The sequence below is a fragment of the Phaenicophaeus curvirostris genome, chromosome 2 (assembly GCF_032191515.1).
Source record: "Phaenicophaeus curvirostris isolate KB17595 chromosome 2, BPBGC_Pcur_1.0, whole genome shotgun sequence".
NCBI lineage: Eukaryota > Metazoa > Chordata > Aves > Cuculiformes > Cuculidae > Phaenicophaeus > Phaenicophaeus curvirostris.
In genome coordinates, this window is record NC_091393.1 from 41432669 (window position 1) to 41454555 (window position 21887).

General features: G+C 34.6%; 1 protein-coding gene across 6 annotated transcripts in view; it reads right to left on the bottom strand.

Annotated features, from left to right (window-relative positions):
- The window catches only part of TBC1D32 (TBC1 domain family member 32), an 80766-nt gene that overhangs the window by 44229 nt on the left and 14650 nt on the right, over positions 1-21887 (bottom strand). For all 6 annotated transcript variants that reach the window (XR_011336972.1, XM_069851769.1, XM_069851770.1 and 3 more), the window contains 10 exons: positions 20748-20840; positions 20322-20464; positions 15638-15765; positions 14340-14541; positions 13619-13701; positions 11845-11983; positions 11055-11142; positions 9842-9960; positions 9117-9233; positions 5718-5806 (listed from right to left, as the gene is read on the bottom strand). Coding sequence is in view for 5 of the 6 variants with exons in the window: in XM_069851769.1 (XP_069707870.1) it covers positions 5718-5806; positions 9117-9233; positions 9842-9960; positions 11055-11142; positions 11845-11983; positions 13619-13701; positions 14340-14541; positions 15638-15765; positions 20322-20464; positions 20748-20840 (1201 nt within the window). In the remaining variant the exon portion in view is untranslated. The remainder of the gene's footprint in view (positions 1-5717; positions 5807-9116; positions 9234-9841; positions 9961-11054; positions 11143-11844; positions 11984-13618; positions 13702-14339; positions 14542-15637; positions 15766-20321; positions 20465-20747; positions 20841-21887) is intronic.

Genomic DNA, 21887 nt, shown 5'->3' on the forward strand with positions numbered 1-21887 from the left:
CTTTTTAATAAAGAGAAAGAGGGTAGAAATCTAAATAGAAAGTTGACCTGAGGGGAAAAAAATTATCAGGATTCATATCTTTTACCTTTATAAACCATGAAAACTAATGCTCCTTTCATTGTGTCGCACTCATTAAAATCACACATTTTCTTAGTTAATGATACACATAATGTAAGTACAATTAAATTATTTCACATGCTGAAGCTACCTCATTATTAAAATACAATAATATATAAGAGGGTGTGTTTACAATGCAAATGAAAACATAATGGAAAATAATACACAGGTGTTTATTATCGGTATTTCCTAAACCCACAAAGTTATCTCTTGCTTGTCACATTCGTTCATCTCCCAGCTCCTACAGGATTTAATTCATTCACCTGGAGCTCACTGGAGAGCACTAGATGAAATTTTGACCAATACATACTGCTTTGAGGCAAATTTCAAGATGTTGATTGATTTCAATACCAACATAGTAAAAGCCATTTAAATTCTCTTTCCTAACCCTTTCTCTTACTGGTTTTGTAGGCCAACAGAAACAAATACAATGCATTTTTATCATCTCCTGCACCCATTCAGGAGTAAGAAAATGAGTATGAAAAGTCACCATGATATTTTATATGACAAAAAAAAGTCTTAACAATGTCAAAATATTTATCATACAAATCTAAAAATAGCAGGTTAATATTCTTTTCCTATATGTAGCAGGCTCTGTATCTTTACAAACCTGAGACTGATATTGAACAACGCTGATATTGATGACTTCGACTAGTATTTACAATTTTATATAGTTCCAAAGAAACATAAATGTAATTAGAAGATTCACACACAGCACTATAGTAAATACTCCTTTTCAGCCTTACCTTACACAGACCTAAAATAAATCTATTTACAATTCTACTAAATCAGTTATCCACTAATGCTAAGCAACCACATTCTGTATTTAAAATTAAAGGCCCCAATATGCATATCTGAAAAAGAAGTATTTTACTCTTAGAATTTTCCTGCAGAAAGCCAACCCTTGAACAGAGTGCTGTCCTTGTTGCTTGACACCCACTAGCACGAGGCATTCCAGTGAAAAACTGTAGGGATAATAAAGATTCTTCTGATTCAGAATGTACGTACAAAAGATCTTTTGACCTAACAATACTTATAATCAAAATAAGTCTATTGGGGGAAAAAAGAAAAAAAAAACCAAAAACAAAACAATCAATGGTGGCATATGTATACAAGACAGCCAAAGAAAGGTGGGTTTTTTTCCTTCTTTAAAGTACAGAGATGCCTATTACTGCCATATTATCACATACCCACCAAAAAAAAATAAAAAGAAAAATTCCAGGAAGAGTACATGTTATAAAATACTCTGTTAAATAAGGTGAATTTTTGTAAAGCTGCCTGTAGACCAACTCTGATCCCATCCCACTACCCATACACAGTCTACGCATGATCCCCATAGCATGGTTTCTCCTTCTGTGTTTCATGCAACCAGCACTGACTATCTTTGAATCTATTTTGGAGTATCGATACTCCTTAGGGATGAGGAGTTGGTTATTGAAAGTAAAGAATTGGTATTTTGCCACGCTTTAATCTAGCTAACAAAACAGTGCCACTAACATTCTCAGAAAATTCAGTTTCTGAATAAAGAGAACAGTCATATGTAAATGCCTGAATGATGCTTTAGGCAGAGGCTTTGAAAATATATATAATGCATACATTTTCTTGGCAAGCTGTAAAAACTCACAGTTTGTGGATGTATTGACTCTACTGAAATACTACAAAGTTGCCTTAATGCCGTGTAATTCATCAGTGTGAAAGAAAATGTATGTTATCACTGTTTATTTAATTCCTTTGTTAATATAAATTACAGAGATTCAAAGAGCTTGGTGTTGAAGGGGAAGTGATTAAGATCTCCAGTATTTCTGAAAACCAGTCTTTCTCATATCCAATGAGTTATAAATAAGATCAATGGGCACACTTCTATCAGAGAAAGAAAGTTGATCATTAAATTAAGAAAATTCTCTGTGTTTAGTATGTTAAAATTCATTACTTTGATTGCTGCTGTGAATTCCCTTTTCTATGATTTGTGCTCTAAAGTCGATTTAAATTAAGAATCTTCTAAAACAGAAAGACTATGGAGAACTTTTGCATCAGTTCCTGTGCACTCAGGTTGTCAGGCTGTACAAGAAGTGACTGAGACAGCCTTCAGTGTTCTTTTATCAACCGGTACTGGCTGACTGAGCAACTTTCTGCTTCCAAATACGTACAAATCTGCTTTGTAGTTGAAATGACAGTTCGAAAATCTTTCTGTACACAAGTCAGGAACTGCTTATATACATCAACTTTTCTGTTATCACCAACTTCTTGCCTGAAGTTTCCCTTTAATATTTACTAATTGAGCTAATAACAATAATAAAAATGATGACAGTAATGACAACTTCAAAAAAATAATTGAGAAGGACCTTCAAGTAAATAAATCTCATCCTGCCAGTACACAAGAGCTGCAATTAAAGGTATACCACACCACTGTCTGTGATACCAGTGAAGAAGAATCCTAGGCCAAGATACTTACAGGTTACGAATTACAAACCCCCAAGATTTCCATTAGGCTATACCTTGCTGTAGAACTGAGTACTTTACATTGATCACACAGTACCTAGACTGCATGAATGCTCTGCAGGAAGCATCTTTATAGACTGAGAGATATTGGCTATGCAAAACCATAGTTACCTTCCATAGTCTTCCCCTTTGATCTCTACTGCATGCACATCCCCATTCAGTGCAGGCAAGCTTAAAAAGGGAAATTGACAGTACAGACTCTGCAGGATTGTCCTTCAAAATAACAGTTCTGAATTCATAAAAATTCAAAATGAAAATAATCACCCAGGAGAAAATGAAACATTAACAGACTGTGGAAATACCTACGTGTTTTAAGTACTGTATGTAGTCATGCAACTAGTAACCCAAACCATTTTAAGTCACTGAAGCACAGTATAAGCATGAAAAAAAAAAGTAGTTCTAAACTGCAGTAGTTGCTTAGCATTCAAGTAAGCGAATCTGTAACTCTTTTGAACAATAAGGCAGATTACAGGTCCTGAGAGTATAACGTGTAAGTTAAACAGATCTAAGTTCAGCATTCGCTCTGGGTAAGTCACATATACAATGATACTTCACCAAAACCCAAAGTACATGGCTGTACAGATCTCTAAATATTTAAAGAATGTGTGTTTGGCTGTACTACTGGTATTAAATCTAGCAGAAAGAAATGTTACTAGATAAATATTTCAACAAAATAATTCGGTCACACAACTGTTTGTTTTTTTCAAAGTTAACATAAACATTTAAATATTTTGTATCTACATAGCAGCAAAGAAAAGTGCATATATTTCACTCACCCTAATTAAGATTCTAAATTTTAAGATCTCTTAAGCATCTGACATTATTTTATATAACTGCTCCTGAATTTGGTATTCTTCATGGAATGTGGTCAAGGAGCAGACCAATTACACAAGGCAAGGTTTACTTTACTGAACACAGACATCTGCTGTAAGTAGGTCTCATAGAAAAGATCATGAAACTTGGTTTCAAAAGGTATTTAAAATGAACTGTATACCTCTCGTTCAGATAACATAGCTTAGGGTTTCTTGCAAGCCTTAATACTGTAAACAATACAGAAATCATGATGAATTCCACAATCATCCAGAATTCAAGTATTATTTTAATAGGGAACACTGAATATCTATATAATAATAAAAATCTTCTTCATGTAGCCAGTTGAATTAGTCATAATAAAAGGCTTTTATGTGCCAATTCTACACTATTTGCAAAAAGCATTTGTACAGCAAGACCCACAAGCTCATGAAAAGCCATTTAATCAATAAGCAAACACTCTTAGATTATCTGTGGTAAATGCAGGCCCATATTCAAATCCCTCAAATTCTATCTTCCTTTCTTTTACAGCGAAGGCAATGAGAGGCAGGGGGAAGGGAACTGGCATTTTGAACAATAAAAAAAATAAAAGTCAGAATGTGTTAAAAAAAAAGTTAAATATGAGGTCCTAGGTATCACTGAGACTCCAGAAGTCTCTGTAGATCACAAAGTGTCTATTAAAATAATATTAAAATGTTTGAGAAATTTCTCCTTTATCTGATTACTACTTAATAAGATAGCCACTATTCCTATGAGAAAGTTTCCAAAATGAAAATACTACTTAACCTTTTCTTGAAATCTGGCAGTTTGAATGGATTTTCACTTGGGTTTTGATTTTGTCAGCGTCTAGCAGAAAATGTCATTATCACAGTGAACTCTGAAGCTGAAGCTCACCTTATCCGTGTAATGATATAGTTCCCTTTCTGTGATTACACATGACCTTGTTATATTGCTCATATATGTAGTTAAAGGTAGTTCTGTTGCCTCACAGAGTATAGGTCTTGTTAAAAATACTGTACCCATTCAATAAAATTTAATACATGATCCATGTATTTGTGTACCACTCTCTTACAGCATGGGAGGCAACCACTTACACAACCAGACCGAATAATTAATTTTTTGCCTTAGAAGAGTTCCTAGTATCATTGAAGGAGAAATTTTCTTTTGCCTTATAAAGGTAGAATACAATCTAAAAGTGAACTATTATTTAAACTGTGAAACTTCTCTCTTTCCCTTATCCCTGTTAAATCAATGGCAGTTCAGTCAAGCTTTTTTATGGAGTCATTATAATCCTAAATGAAGAATTGTATCTTATTTTTCAAGTTGCATCTCAGGACTTCTCATTCTTGTCCAACTAGCAATTTCCCCCAAAACAGCATTTATGACTTCTGACTTGTAAGATAAAACCATGCATCTCCCAACTCCAAATTCTGCCACTGTTCACTTCTTTCACACTTATCTTTATCAGCAAATTATACTCTATCTTATGGTTATTCATAAATAGTATGAAATAATTTTACTATGATATCAAAGTACCAATACAGCTGCAGAAAGCTAACATGACAGAAAGTAATCCGTTGGGCTATATCTTGCCTAAGCAAGGTTATCAAAGTTTTCCATGCTATGAAGTCCAATGCAGTAGATCTTATATTTCAAATGCAGAAAATATGTTCACAAAAAAAAAGTCAATTCAAGGATTAATATATTCAACTTTGGAAAACAGAAAAAAACCCACATAAAGTAATTTCTATGCAAAAATATTATAAAGCAGTTGTTGTTATTAAAAAACATGAGCATGACAGTGTGAGTATATTTTAAGTGTTCCTTCAGGTTCTAGAAATATCTGGAATCAAACAGTACTCTCCTGAACAAAATAAGTTTTGGTGAACTTGGCGACAATTAAATCAGAGTAGATGGATACATGAAACTGATATAAAAATAGTAAAAAACCCCTTCTGTTTATTTTAGTATTTTGATATGATTTTTGTTTTATGTACCACAGTGGATGTACCACACGTTCTTTTCAATCAACTAGGCAAAATAACAACATGCAATTTCTGTCACTGCTTATCATATTACAATATATCCATTTAAAAGTAATAAGATTAGACTCATTGCTATTCTCATTTTGTAGGCCATTTTTCGTTTAATCTTCTTATGTTAAAAAAGGGGGAATTTCACCTTCATGAATAATAAAACCAAACAATGTTATCTTATCAGAAGCAACACATCCAAGCATGTTATATCCTATTTAGTTAATGTGACCAGAGAATAAAAAATGAGCATCTTACCTCAGACCAAAGATATGTGATTGTTCATAACTGAATAGGGAATGAATTTTAGCTTCTGAATTCAAAATTATAAGCCTGTCAATGATATCCTGCCAAAGAAAGATAAATGTAAAAAACTCAAGTATGATTTTATGCTTTATGCACATAATATTTTCACAGAGATGTTTACTATAAAATGAAAGTAATTATTAAAATGCACATTGAAATTATTTCTGCAAGAAAAGATGCTTTCCACCATAAAAGTCAATGGCAAAATGAAACCTTACAGAAGATAAAAAAAAGTCAGTTAAAAAAAATAATCACTAAATATACAAAAAGATGCTAGCACAAGCATCCTAGTTCTTATTTAGTATTAAATCAAAACAAAAACATTTAACAGTTTTTTTGTATGTTTGAAATGTGTATACACCTGTTTTAACAAAAAGAACAGCAAATCCTTTAGTATAATACCCTTTCTAACAAGTATTAGTACTAGATGCTTCAAAACACGACCATTTATTCTGAGAGTAGCAAGGCTTGGCTTGGATGTTGAGGCTTACATCTTTTATCCTACAGCAACTCATGTAATATACAACAGCCTGTGGCTGCTTCCCACTTCTTCCACAAATCCAACCTAATTATCTTCCTCTCTGGTTCACTGCATATCCAACTGCTTCTAAAGAAATAATTTCATTAAAAGACATTAAAATACATAAAACATTTACTGATGTTATCATCTCAGAGAAAGATTGCTGTGCAATGTCACAAGAAACAAACTGCAAAGTCCTTATAGGCTTTTTTAATCTGGATAAAATCCAAACCCCTCGCCACATTTAAAAAGCATAGTCTCAGAGACAGCAGAGGGAGTTATTATCCAACTGGTTAGATCAATGAGTTATTTCAATATGCTATGAGAGAGAAGTTAGGATCCTTAACGTCATGAAATCAACCAAAGCCGTTGTTTTCAACAGAGAGAAAAGTAAACACCACAACTCCTAGTAGTAGAAAAAAAATTTAGTACTTGTCAAAGTTAACACTTTTTACACATAGTATGGTCACAATAAAATTTACAGTACAAAAATTTCTCAGACCCTAAGGGTGTTCATAAAATCAGTAACACAAGCAATTGATTTATTTGGCGTTTAAGGCTTTTTAGATATTTGCACATATAAAGAGTTAAATGCCAAGGGACATTTCTCTGGCAACAACCTCCTCCTCTCTTCCACCTACCAAAGCTTAGAGCCTGCAAAAAAGTAGAAACAGCATGCAAAGAGAGAGAACTATTGAGAGAGTAAACCAAGCTCTGATATGGGACTATAGGAAGGAAGATAATTAACAAGGTCCAACACAAAGTCGGATAAGAAATATGTGCAGATAGGTCTGCACTGCTCAAATACTGAGCATAGCTTTAACATTTCAGGTTGGATGCCATCTAGTTTGAATACCTAAGGTAAACCATCTAAATACAGGATTCTCCATAACTACTGCAAAAGAAAAAAGAATTTCATCTGGTTTAACATGTGTTTCAAAGCTACAGATCAAATAAGTATCAAATAAGCTAGATTCAAATCAATAAAAGTATCAAATAAGCTAGATTCTATTGCATATGTGTACTATAGAACTTTCAAAGGTAGACTGGAGGTTGGGAGAACCCTGATTCATCTGCCCTATTTGCTAAAATATTTTTATTTTATTTTATTTGATGAACAGTGTGAAAAAAAAAATCAGGGATGTATTAAGAAAAATTTTCCTAAGGGCACAAAATAAAAACCTGATTAGTCAACTGTTAGAACTAGTAAAAGTCCAACTGGCAATCTGTTCATTCAATGATGAGACCAGTCAGACAAAAAGACAATGGAGGAAAAAATGTTTAAATCCTGTGATTTAAACAAAATTTAAGAAAAAAAAGGCATGCAAAGACAATTATGTTTTTTAATCAAATATTAAATACCATAAGTTGTATTCGGTGGCAATGTGACATGATTCAGAAACAGAAAAATTAAGGTCACGAAGCAATTAGGTCTTCTAGTGACACCAAAATTGCTCTTACTCTGCTTTCTAACTATTGTTTCACCCAGATATATCTTTTCTCTTTAGCTTTCTGCAAGCTCTGCCCAAAAACATGGTAATGACAAATCTACATACCTGCTTAACATCTGGAATTTTGTGATTACTTAGACGTGTTAAATTAACGTTAGATAAACTGACTGTTTCCTTTCTGTTAACCATATAATCTTGGATGTCTATTTTAGGCTTAGAAAGCCCACTATTGCGCAGTAGTTAAGTGAGATGAATCCCTTCCAAAACATCGATAACAGTTCAGGGAGCTTTGAAGAATTGTATTAGTATTACTACTTCAGGAAACCTAGAGAAGTCCATCAAAATGTCTAAGTGCCTTAAAATCCAAAACAACGTAGGCTTTCAAAAGTAAAAAAAAAAATATTACTTAAGAATTACCCTAATCTGAAAGCTCTCAAATGTGAACTAACTTCAACATAAATCTGTCTCCCCTTCTCCCACTGCCTCAGGAAACTAAATGACCGAACAAATACGCATTGGTGGATACACCAACATTGAGTGGATTGGAAAAATTACATTTATCATCAAGCTTCCTCCTGAAATCACCAAAAGAGTATTACAAAAAAGAACTACAAAAATCCCTTCCAAACATAACCTATACTAGTATGATACACTCTGTCTAAACTTAAAACTATCACCAATCCAGAGCTTATGCTAAACAAACACTTTGACACAATGGCAATTCAAAAATTTGATTTTAACTGCCACTCAAGGTCACAAATTAAATTTTTCTATGCTTTGTAGATGGAAAAAATCCTAATGAATTGCAATTGGATGAACTAAATACAGAAATGGTAATATTATTTTTCTTTTTATTTTTTTCTCAAATATGCCTTAATCATTAACTTTGCAATTACTGATTATTTTCTGTGTGAGAATCATCTGTAATATTAAGAAAGCCTGAGGGGTTTTGTCTGGTTGTTTGGATTTTGTTCAATTTTTGTTTAAATCCAAAGATAGTGTGATAGAGCAATATTATATAAAATACAAGTATAGATAATTTTCCAGTATTTTCCAGCATGTAATTACATGCACATTCAGAAGTACTTATGTACATCACTTTTTTCCATGGAATACCACAATTCTAACACAAGCCAGGAAAGATGATATTTAAATTAGGCATCAAATTTTATATTATCTTTAGGTTTTCAAAATGAAAATTTAGGTTAACATGAAGTGATATGTGCACATACTGCCCCCATGCTGCAAATAATACAAAATGCAGAAAATTTCAAAATCTTTCAGTAAGAAAACTTAATTTATTTTTACAGTAACATTTTCACAGGTAAAACGTCTTCACATAAGTATTTATTTTTCTTTCAGAATGAAAACTATACTTACAATAATATCTGTAGGGACTTCGCGGAGTGAATACATCGGCTTATTTGGTATATCTTGTTTATTCAGGAGCTCAAAAACTGCAGGGTAACTGAGTAAGTTTATGAGGAACAGAAAAGGCTAGAGAAAAAAAAAGGGGGGGAACAAAATGGAATGATAATCAGTTAAGTATAACCAAATAAATGTTAACAATCACTTGCAATTTACTTTAAGTGTACTCCTATCCTTCTTTGTAGGCTGAACTCGACATAGAGCTGCCCAAAACAAGCCTGTAAACCCTGTCAGGTGAATATATAATCTAAAAGGGCAGTAAAGCATGTATTATCTATTAAATTGTAAAAGAAATTCTGAAAATTATAATATTTTCATTATCACGATTGTAAAATCTAGAGATAGAACATACTGTAAAACACATCACTCTCCCTGATCTTACTACAGTAATGAGGATATGAATTGATGCCCAGTATTTTAAAGACTTTCACTTTCATCATGATTGTTATTTATTATTTTGTATTGATTTTAATGCATCCTTGGCCTTGCGACCTGCCATGCAACACAACAATCCTTTCAATCAGTCATTATCTGACAAATGTATTACACTAATTTTACCCCATGTGCCAAGAACAGGGAGACTCACAATAAAAATTTACAGAAAGGTACATATCATCATATATGAAATACAGTACTGATTTTTCTGTGTCAATATATTAGACTAAGTAACTCCTCACCTTCTGACAGCTTTTGTCGATAGGGTCAACTGGAGTAGATTTGGGTTGGGTTATCCTCAAATCATCGTTTCCACACTCCAAAAGAGCCCATAATTCAGTCACAAGTGCCTTTATAAAGCCTAAGACAAATATTTGTTCTAATCATGAGAATGTCAAGAATAACAGAACAATTTTCATCTTAAGAAACATTTTGCTCTACAATTCTAATTCACATTCTCAAAATTCTCTACAAATTTTACAAGACAGGCTGCCTGAGCGTTACTCTCCTGCTATTCTCAATCCTTTAGTCAAACTACCTTTCTAAGGCTGTCTGCTTATGTTTGGTCTAAAATCTACTGCAACAGTTTGCAAAGACACTTATACTAGAGTAGGATGATATTTACAGATCTTACATGTAAATGAGCTGTGTATTTTCCTTAACAAGTTATCTTCTGTAGTTCAAGGCTTAGCTACTATTGCCTCTGTGCTTTCCAAAATACAGCCTTCTTTATTATACACTAGCCACTTCAAGATACTCGGAGAGAATATCTGGAACTTTTGTATCCAAGGGACTTCCTTAGTAACTCAAGATGGTAGCTTTAGCTCACTGATAAGATTCTAGATTTAAAATAACAACTACCTAGACCATTGGTTGGTATGGCAATAGTTGAGTCATCTGAGAATGAATTTGAAGGGATTTTGTGATATAGGTTGATATATGAGAAAACCGTCAATTCAAACAATCTCAAATCCTTCTCACTATTGTATGAAAGCACCAATGGCTTTCAATGTCTGCAATAACTGCCTTTGCAGCTTCTCATTCATTGAGCAGCTACTAACCATGGGAAAGTAAATACGGATTACAGGAATCAACAGTTATACATTCTGATCTGTAGATCTATTAAAAACACTCGCAAATTTTTAGCAAATTATTTTTTAACAGATATAAACGTCTTCATGTATATCCAGGAAACATCTGGAAACTCAAATCAATGAAGTAAGATTTTGCATAATGTAGGGAAAAAAACCCCAACACTGCATCAAGATAAGTGAATGACTTAAAAGTTGAAAAAAAAAATCCATCAAGAAGAAATCAACAGATATTTAAGCAGTCTTTGCTAATACTACATAATTATTCCACTTAGTTCATATTTTTTAACATCTTTCTCACTGTGTTTTTCTAATATGCAAGACACTATGCAACTATTTATAATAAATTAATTCTTCAATTTACCTGAACTCTGTAGAGCTACTGCACCTGTTGGTGTTGCTGCTATTTGTGTAACTATCACTCTATTGCCAAACTCTTCATATTCATTTATCTGCTAGTAATAAATATAAAAGCACAGTGTTAGTTATTCAGAGGCCATGATACTCTGAATGACCTCTTAAATACTGATATTTCCTACACATTTTTACAGAATTTATTCCACTGTATGGTTAGACTCAAACAGTTCATAGGTAATATCCTCTACAGACTTACTAGGGGTAGATTCCAAACCAAATATCTTTATAAAATATCATATAAAAATTTAAATGCACAATGGTATGGTTGATACATGCAACATCAGCAAAGAATAAAAGCTTTAGTATTACATCCTTTGCACACATTCAGTGGCTTGTCTGTAACATCATGATTTTTCTCCTAAAATGCACCTTGTCCAATTTTTGCTTACATTCCAAATATTGTTTAGCATATCTAGATTTCCACACCACCTACCTATTTGACCTAGCAAAATTTGCACTTAGAAGAAGAAAAGAAAAAACATCTTTCATAACGTTCCACACTTTAAAGTAAAAAGCCAGAAAAACTAAATACATGTCTGACATTCTGAAGATGAGTAGCTTCCAAAGAAACTTAAGTGAGTGTGGCACCAATATCAAAGATGATAAGCTACATTTTCAGTTCATTTTTGCAAAAATTAAGTGACAGAATGGTTTATGGATTTATTTCCTTATTATTTCCTCTTTATTTTATTATAATCATTAAAAGAAAGAAAAACTACAAATTCTGTAATGCTTACCTGCAGTTTTTTTGACAAACTTCTGAACATAAAGTTCACACAGTCATTCATGGTACCTGTACTATGAAGCAGAAATAGTCCCTTGGGTGTGGCAGAAAAATTTAGCAAGGCATCTAACAAAGTCTCTTCCCATAACAAACTGCAAGAAGAGCAAAATAATAATTTAAAGCGATATGTAAAAAGCATGGGGGAAAAAACCCTACAATTTCTAACTTTGACAATGCCACTTCATTCACTGTACTGTATGTTTATCTTAGTTTAGAAAAAGCATTTGGGAGATGTAGAATATGTATTAGATTCTAGTTGGTACAAACATTCAAACTCATCTTGGCAAAAATGAGGTTAAGCAGAAACAGAGAACAGAAAGATGATGTAACAGGAAAACCAAAAGACCCATGCCACCCTTAAATGTACTTACTATCTGACTCTAGACATCTTTTAAGTTATTAATATGGCAGTTACAAATTGGCAAGAGAGGGCACAGAATTTCTCACCAACATAAAAACATAACGAATAATTAACAAAACTCATGCCAGAAACTAGTACAGAACTATGAAAATAAGGTCCTATATATATATATGTAGTTTCACGTACTAACAGCTGTAAATGGAAAATATTTTCTACAGGCACGGTAATGAGAACAGCAATTGCAAGAATAGTTTGATGATACCTTCTCCCTTACAAAATATTCTATACCCTAAAAGGGAAAGTGAAGCAATTACATCACCTTTGACAGGGTACCGTTCCTGTAGGTATTACTAGACTCTTGTGATTCTTTTTCTCTAAAGCATTTACTTACTGGATTCTCATCTCTAGCTCTCATTTCCAATTTTTTATGCCTATCACAAGCAAGCAGCACACAGCATGCAGCTTTTCTCATAGCAGTCATCCAGTATCCCATCACTTCTCCTGCAGAACCCCTGTCATGTTCAGAAGCAAAAACTTCACCCAGGAATACATCAGCGTATCTTGCTCCACAGTGAAATCAAAAAATCTAAATGCTAGTTGGAAACTGTAGCTTATGTCAATGGTGTTTATTATTGACAGCCACCTCAGTCAGAGCTCTGCATCCCTAGATTTCTTTTTACCGCTAGGTTTGCATTGCTGTAACCAATTGACATGCCACCACTACAGAGCAGAGTAATAGCTGCCAAGGTATCATTGCAAATTATACATGAAATATATATATTTATGGTAAAGTATAAAAAAGAATCTACTTAATTAACTAGATTCTGCACTAACATTGACATCATACTGCATTTTCAGGCTCACAAATATTTGTATATTTCTCATCTTAATGCATGGAAACACCTATAAAGGGATATTAAGTTTTAATATAAAAGGAATTATGTCTTTCTCTTAATATGCATTAGGCTTTCAGTCAGAATACTGCCAATCGTGCTACATGTTTGTAGGAGTAGATACCATTCAGCAGAAGAGCATTTTAAATTAACGCCACATCAAAGCCATAAGACAAACTCTGACAGCTATTTTGTTTTATGCTTTTCTAATTCACATTTTCCTCAAACCAATTTCTGTAGTCAGAGAGAATCAACTATAAGTCAATTTTATACAGATTAGACACAAGTCTGTAAGCCAAGAAAGTCCCGAAAGGTCAAGAACAATTTTGCAACTCTGAAACCTACACAAGGATGACTTCATTCCCTCTATGCTTCTGGCAAAAAACCACTAGATTATAAGATGCCTCAATTATGGATAAAGTGGCAGTGTGTGTTCACACTTGTGCATGTGCATAAATTAAGCATCAACTTACATGTTTTTTGACTCTAGACTTATTGATGAAGTTGAGTCTGCACCAGTTACAGGAGTGGGTACTCTTTCGGAAAGCAAACTTGTCTGTGAAATAAGAAAATTAATAAATACTTCCTTACTGTTTATTTATACCATTTTCGAACTCCAGATTCTGCTTTTTCCCTTGTTATATATTAAAAAAATAGCAGTGATCAGGTTGTACTATAGCCTTTGGCAGAGAATACACTATTCTACTATATTTTCTACTATTTAAGTAAAATATTTGGAATCTCCTTTTTTAATCTGTATGTCCCACCAAAATTAAATAGTTTAACCTAAAAATTACCAAGATCACATCTCAGGAGGTTTTCCTATCAAAATATCGCAAAACAAGACTGAAAACCCGATCTGTGATGACATTGGCTGTCATAACATCAGGTGGCCTCTAGCACCAAGGGCAATGTTTAGAAAGAAGTTAACTTCCTTCTAAAGATAGAAGTTATCTATTAATGCATCTTGAGAGTTCCTGATTTAATCTTAAGGTACAGAAGTCTTAAACTGAGCTTCTGCTCTGTTCACATAAGGAAGGAAAATTTGAAAAGTAGAACTTAATTTTTGGAACAATTCCAAGCATTATCTCACAGCTTAAATGTAAGCAACCTAAAGTGAAGAACAGCTATTACATAAGGTGAACCTCATAGTAAGATGTTTTTCCAGTCTTTTCAGTCTTAAACAAGATTTACCTTTTTCCAGGCCTCTCCAATAGATTCATGCAAGCCATAAGGAATTAGCACCTGCAAGCCTTCACAAGTTCTGTACATCTGACGACATACAAAAATGAAAGCTCCTTTAAGAACTGGTGAACTCTTAGATCCAGATAAAAGAGAAATGTCGTCATGAAGAAGTTTCTTTGTAAACTGAGCAATTACATGAACAGCTGTAGGCCTAGAAATAAAATAACACTTTTAAATGTCTGTTTTAAAGTCATTAACAAGCCTTGAAACAAATGCCCTGACTAAACTTATTTAAACGTTTCTAGGGGAAAAGAAATTATGAAAACAAACTATGAACCATTACGGAGAAGCTGACTGTATAATAACTTGTAATACTAGTCAGAAGAAAATAAATGCACAGCAACTGATTTTACTTCAGCAACACTGTCTTCCATCCAGTCCACATAGCCATGAACTACACAGACTGTGTGTTTTATAGGAGCCCTGTTGGGAAGAGGAACATGACAATCATTTTAGCTTCTGCTTAATCAGTGTTAAGGATATCACTACAAGGCAAAATTTGTCCTAATTCTTCCTTTTTCCTATCAGAGATCTCCTTCTGAAGTCTTCTAGGCTTGCAATGCAAAGGACAACTCTCAAAAAATACTACCTTTTACTTCCAACCCTCTTTAAAAATATATGCAACTTCTGGGATTTCTCCACTTAGAAGACATACATTCCATACATTTCCATGACCTATAGCTTAGATATTTTTAAAGGCTAGTCTCAATTTTACTGCCCAGTTTCAAGTTTTAGCATCAGCTAACAATATGCTACCACAGAATCACACAGATTCTAACTTAGGTACAGTATTACAAATGTTAGCTTCTGACACAAGATCTATCCCTACTAGATGTATTGAAAGGTAAATGCTATATTAAATCTATTCTTTCAATAAATCAGGTTGATTTTTAATATTTATTCTAAAAAAAACCAAACAAAAAACAGAGAAGAGAGGTCTTTGGCCTGAACAGCAGCACTATGAATATAACAGAACTGCACAAAGGAAAGTAGCCACATGAATAACAAGTAAATAATGGAAATCTAATAAAAGTATTTATTTAAATTGTCATTTCATATGGTCATACATGTCTCCTTAACACATTCTCTAAAACACTTCCTATTTTACTTGAAAATAAGATATTTGACTTTAAACATAAACAAAACATATCACGTTATAGATAAAAGAAAAAAGAGAAAATTAGTCTCAGAAGGCTAATGTAATTCTTGAAAGTACTCATTAACGCTACTCATTAATGCACTCTTACCTGTCTTCTTTAGCAGCTTTTTCATTTTCTCCATAAAGAAGAAGAGAAAGACCATCTTCTACAGCAGCAATTCTTGCCAAAATATCAGCTACATCACTTAAAGTGGTTTCAAGACAATTTACATACACCTAATTGGAAGAATGAAACAAAAAAAAAAAGGTTTTGATTCAATGCTTTCGTGAAAGCTGTTTATTCAAGTCTGGCTTACGTATGCAGAACCTGAAGGTCACTTTTCTGATGATTGCTTCCTGGCTTAAACAAAATAAGTAAACAGCCTATGTTCAAATGCCATCACACAGAAATCTTCACCACAAATGGCAATAATTTTCACTTCTAATAATTCTGGCAGAAGTTCAGTGACTGCCCAGATATAGAGAACAGGCATTTCTAAACTCTTTTTTTTCCTCTTTTCTCACCACGAATGTGGAAAAGCTCTTGATATGCCATCTAGGGGTACATGAGCAATATCCAAATTGAGGTGAGAAACACGCTAACTCCCTCATTGCTGCATATGCATTGGCAACTCTTTGGCTACAAATGGAGTTCTAGTTCCCAAGATTTTCTGTGTTCACCTCACTTCTAGGCTGCAGTAGGCCTAAACCACTTTAGAATCGTGAAGGAAGTCTTCCCTACTGGAGCAAAGCAAATCTGCCAATTTCATATTTACATCAGAGCACTCTATAGGTACAACTAGGCTGTAATCAAGCAGACTTGAACAATTAACACTGGAATTCAGACTGGTACCAAACAGTCTGGTACCATTAGTAATGAATGTACTACCTGAACTAATGCTAAACTGATAACTGTGTATTAAGTGAAGTCAGTATTCCAAGAGTAGACAAGCAGAATATGGGTGCTCCATGAAGAACCTGTCAGGGAGCAGCAATGGCAGGGTGCTCTGCAAGGGATGAGAAGCCAGGAACTAAGTTTGATAACAAGGCAGGTAGGGGCATTGGCTTGCTATCAGATGGGTGGGCAGTCCCACCATACCCAAGCAAGGTGAGCAAACGAGGTCCAGTTATAGTAATGAGGCTCACCCTACAGTCCAGATCCTCTTTACAGCAATCAGGTAGGTCCAAGGTTAAGCCAGGAAGCTGAGTCAGTGAGTCAGGGTCAGCTCCAGACACAGTAACCAGGGTAAGACACAACACAATGATCACAGTGTCACTATAGGTCAACTGAATCTGTAGTGACAAAGCAGGTGTGAGGTAAAGCAAGTGAAGAAATCATGTCTGTGGGTCAGGGTTCAGATCAACAAATGGTACACTAGGCTTCCATGCTGCTTCACACAGTACTAGCAAGGAATAAGGACAAGAATTTCAGCTTAAAAAACACTCCTGAGTGGAAGGCAGAGCAAATTCACACAGAGGCTCATTACTGGATTCACCACTGCCGGGATCTCTGCTGAGGCTTTCCAGCAGAGCTTTCTCAAACATCTCTCTTCAAGGCTGAACACCCATTCTATTACCTATGCTGGCCCTGTGCTCAGGCTGCCAAGCCTAGGGAAAGGGAAGTAATGGGGAGACGTACAGATGGCCTGACAGCTGTAAATCTGCAGGACTTAAGCAGCGTCCTAAAGCTGCTCACCAAAACTCTGTTCCAGTCCATATGCCTCAATAATTTGGTCATGATATAATCAGAACATAATTCTCACCCAGCGACTGAGTAACACTTCCTAGGACTTACACACAAACATACTTACAAAGAAAAAGGACAGTTTTCAAAGGGAGAAGTCCTCTTTGGCAGCTTCCCCCTACCCCACACTGGGAAAACACAGTGGAGTTAACAATGAGATTTGCTAGAGGGGGATTATTTTTCTCAGCAACACTTGTTAAATATCCTGTAAGTTAGAATGGGGAATGAAGTCCCTGACTCCTGAAGTTGTAGTCTACTGCTTAAATCTTTTCTACTCCTATGTTATTCATCAAAGACAGCTGGACTCAGAAGATAAAATTATTTTTAAAATGCTTCAGATCCAGCTTCTTCTCTTACAGGAAGGTCTGTATTTTATATACTGTTCAGAGGAGAAATAGTCTTTCTACTTAAAAAGTTAAGGAATTTACTATTAAAGCCAGTGGTCAAAACCCATGTGAAAAAACACCATTTTGACTTTGTTTTTTTAGTTAAAATTTTCAGTGATATGCAAGGTTAAAAATCTCCCTCAACTTTTAATTTTATGTTACTGGGTATCACTGCTCAGGATTCTAAGAAAGGAACATACTGTGCTATCACTGTTTCTTCAAGAGTGTTATTCCCTATGCAACACCAAGAAAAAACTGAAAACATGGTACTTTGTTTATTTAACATGTGAATACAATGTTCTGCACCAGCTATGCTCCAGCAGCAATTCAGAGGCTGCAGAGCTCAAAAAGCCATTACTGCTTCCCGTAAACTGATCCTTCTGACAACTCCTGCTTATAGGCACTGAGTTTCTCCTCCTCTTTCCACTACAGATACACAGCCTAAAAGGCAACTAAGACCTGCACTTATCTGAGTGAATTCAGAGCTTAAATGTAAAATAACAGCATTCTTTATGCTCATTAGGCCCACCATACAATCAAGGAGACCCACATACAGCTCCAGAGCTACCCCATTCCTCAAACTCAACTGTAGAAAGACGTGTGCATGGTCATAGCGTTCCTTTTGAGACAGGGATGACCCAGTATTAAAGTCCAGAATCAGGATTCCTGGGTGTCTAACAAGTGCCAATGGTTTGGTTGGGAAGCAAAACCAGTTCCTATCCTTGTAAAAGAGGACAAGGGTCACTCTGACTTGGTCTACTTTTCTAGCTATGGTTTGCCAGATGCAGCAGAAAACAATTTGCATCTTCATTAGAACAAATATGACATATTCCAGATTAACGACACATAATCAATCTACTACATCTACTGTGTATTAAATATTCCTGAACATGAACTTTTTTTTTAAACAGAGCAGTTGCAAAGTCACAAGAAGGCTTGCAATTAATTAATGGCTCAGCTACCTATGACAGACAGGTAAGCATGGCAGAAAAAAAAGGAAGAATTGTTAAACATTGAGATAATTTACTTTTTTACTACTAATGCAAAATAAAGGAGATAGCTGTATATGTTTAGAATATCATGTAACCCTAGAGATTAACTGTGGGATTACACAGGCCTCCATGTGGAGGCCTCTCTGTGGCCTCTTCTCCCAAGTGACAGGAGACAGCACAAGAGGGAATGGCCTCAAGCTCCGCCAGGGGAGGTTCAGGCTTGACATCAGGAAAAAAATTTTCACGGAAAGGGTCACTGGGCACTGGAACAGGCTGCCCAGGGAGGTGGTTGATTCACCTTCCCTGGAGGTGTTTAAAAGACGGGTGAATGAGGTGCTGAGGGACATGGTTTAGTGATTGATAGGAATGGTTGGACTCGATGATCCACTGGGTCCTTTCCAACCTAGTGATTCTACAATTCCACCACAGCAAATCAATGAAGTACTGCCTTAGTATTGATTTTAAATTTGGCTATTGGTGTTCGAAGCATATGCAACCTCAGTCATTTTTGCACTTCAAAAAATTTGCACTAGATTTTTGCAGTGTAGTCAAACCAAGACAACCTCATGTGTTAATCTTGCAAAAGCATCCACAGATAGTCCTATAATAAAAAGTATAAGTAATGCTACTTTACTCAGTACAGATACCCAGAGAATAGCTAAATTATTGACATGATCAAGTTTTTGCAGGACTCTGATTTTAAGCTCTACAGAAATCCATACTTTAAATATTTACTTGGAAACTGATTTTTTACTCTTTTGAAGCACCACTGGAATATTTTTGCATAGATAACATATTTGCAGGGATTAATATGAAGAACTTTTTTGAAAAAGAAACAAATTGCATTGAAAAAAAATAATCAGAAGGACATTGAAAAAAACAACTTTAAGAACCTAGATGAGGTACCTAAGTTAGAAACCCAGACTGTCTTTGCAAGCATGAGTCTTGGGATGTAAATTCAAAACTTTTCATCTTAGCCACTGATTTCTCACAAAGTCTCTTTTTCTAAGACAGGTCAGGCTCCACCATCAGATCCATAGCCTCTCTCTGTATTGACGCTTACAGCCACCTGGATCAATTAAATCATCTCAGTCAAAACAGAAACAGTGGGACAGTCTTAAACTATAAGTAGACTTTAAAGTATCTAGGGGTAGATAATGTCTCCTAAGATTTTTAAAACTTGTATATGCTTAAAATAAAGGCAAAACACCCAAAATTTTCTTTTTACCAATTAAATCCAGAAAATAATAATTTTCCATGAAGAATCCTATATACTAATTATCGAGAACATTTAACTTCAAGTTGGCAGCTGAATTTAAAAAGGAATAAAATTAATAATAAATAGCAGGTAAGGTAGAGCAACTAAGTAGCCAAGAAATATCCAAAAGACACACAAAAAATCTGTTAGAAAAAAGTTTAAGCAATGTGATTTTCCTACAGAAACAGTCCTACTACAGAACAAGTTTTGCTACTATTCACAAGATTTCAAGAAAACCAAGTTTGTCAGACCAATCATAATGACAGCCTATGCTATTTAAGGCATAGTATAATAGCTAGTGTATAAAGTAATACAGAAGTTACCATGTGACTAAATAAATCTATGTAGAAAAAAAACCCATAAAAATATAATATCCTATAGATTTAAAAATTATTTGGAAAATTAATACAAACCTCTGTGCCATTCAGTAAACTTTGAACGGGATCAAGTAGGGCATCTATCACTGCATCTGCATATAAACATTCAGCAGCACATCCTGTTTGATCACAAAAGACTTGCAGAATCTCCATAACAAGGCTTGCTGGAGAATAACTGTCTGGTGAACACAAGAAGTAGTATATTTTATTTATAGTTTATATATTTATATCATTTATATCTTAACTTACACAAACATATTTATATGGTTATGCAGATGCTTCCGAACTAAAACACTGTTAAGCACCCATTTAACAGCTAGCGAGGGAAGAAGGAAAGGTAAGGGAGGAAGGGAAGAGAAAGACCTGCACAAATAACAGACCCATGTTAAAAACGACAAAACAAGTCATCATATGCCTTATTATAATTATAGATATTACCATATACTAAAAGCAAACATTTACCTGTATGCACTGCCAAAGCTGTCTTTGGGTAACTTGGAGAGTAATAAATAAGCTGAGTAAACAATACCAACAGATCAGTTATGGATACACTATCTACGGAAAAAAAAAAAAAAAAGGAAGTACTTTTTAAATACATGAACAATGCTTTGCGTTACTGAGAAAATCAATACACATGCAGCTGAAAAAGCAAAGGACACGCGTGTCCCTGGGACTCTGCCAAGGTATTTCATGACCAACTTATAAGGCTTGATCTTGCTCCCAGTTAAGCCAACTGAGATTTTATCATGTCTTCCACTGAAACAAATGGCAGCCAAAGTTTAAGAATGCTGAATATAGACAGCTGTGGGCAAAAGTATTACCTTGCTATTAGATTAAGTGAAACAACTGAAAAAGACACAAGCTGTCAGACAACTTTTTCTCAGGTCTGAAACAAAACCAACAAACACGTAGCTAAACGCAGGCTGGAAACTATTGCTCTGAGCTTAATGTAATTATATTAATAAATCAGACAATTTGTGAGGAAAGGGCTGCTCTCTATGAAGCAGAGAAGGCCACTATTAAAAAGACAGATGGTGAGGTTGTTACTAATGTAGTGGAGAGAAAAAAAGCAACTATCGCCAATGGATCACTGCTTGAATGGTGTTATACAGATAATCCATAAATGACAAAAGCACTCATGAGTAGATGTTCCTTCCTCACAACTGCTCTGGTCCTCAAATCAGAAAGGCAAAATACCTTCAAAAGACAAGTCTCATAATTAGCATCCAGTAACGGTTTTTATTATATTATATTATATTATATTATATTATATTATATTATATTATATTATATTATATTATATTATATTATAGCATAGCATAGCATAGCATAGCATAGCATAGCATAGCATAGCATAGCATAGCATAGCAGAATACTACAATTGTTCTTATGCACTTGCATTTACCAACCATGCACAATGTATCAACCATATGCAAATTTCTCTGGACATCCAAGGGTTTTTCCATCTTGTATCCCCTGTCCTTACTAACACCTCTGTTCCATAGGTACCATCCTTTTTCTCCATCATTGTTTCACCTTAATTATATTAATAGGTTCAGCTCAGAGCAATTGGTTTCAGCTTGCAATTAGCTTGAAATACTG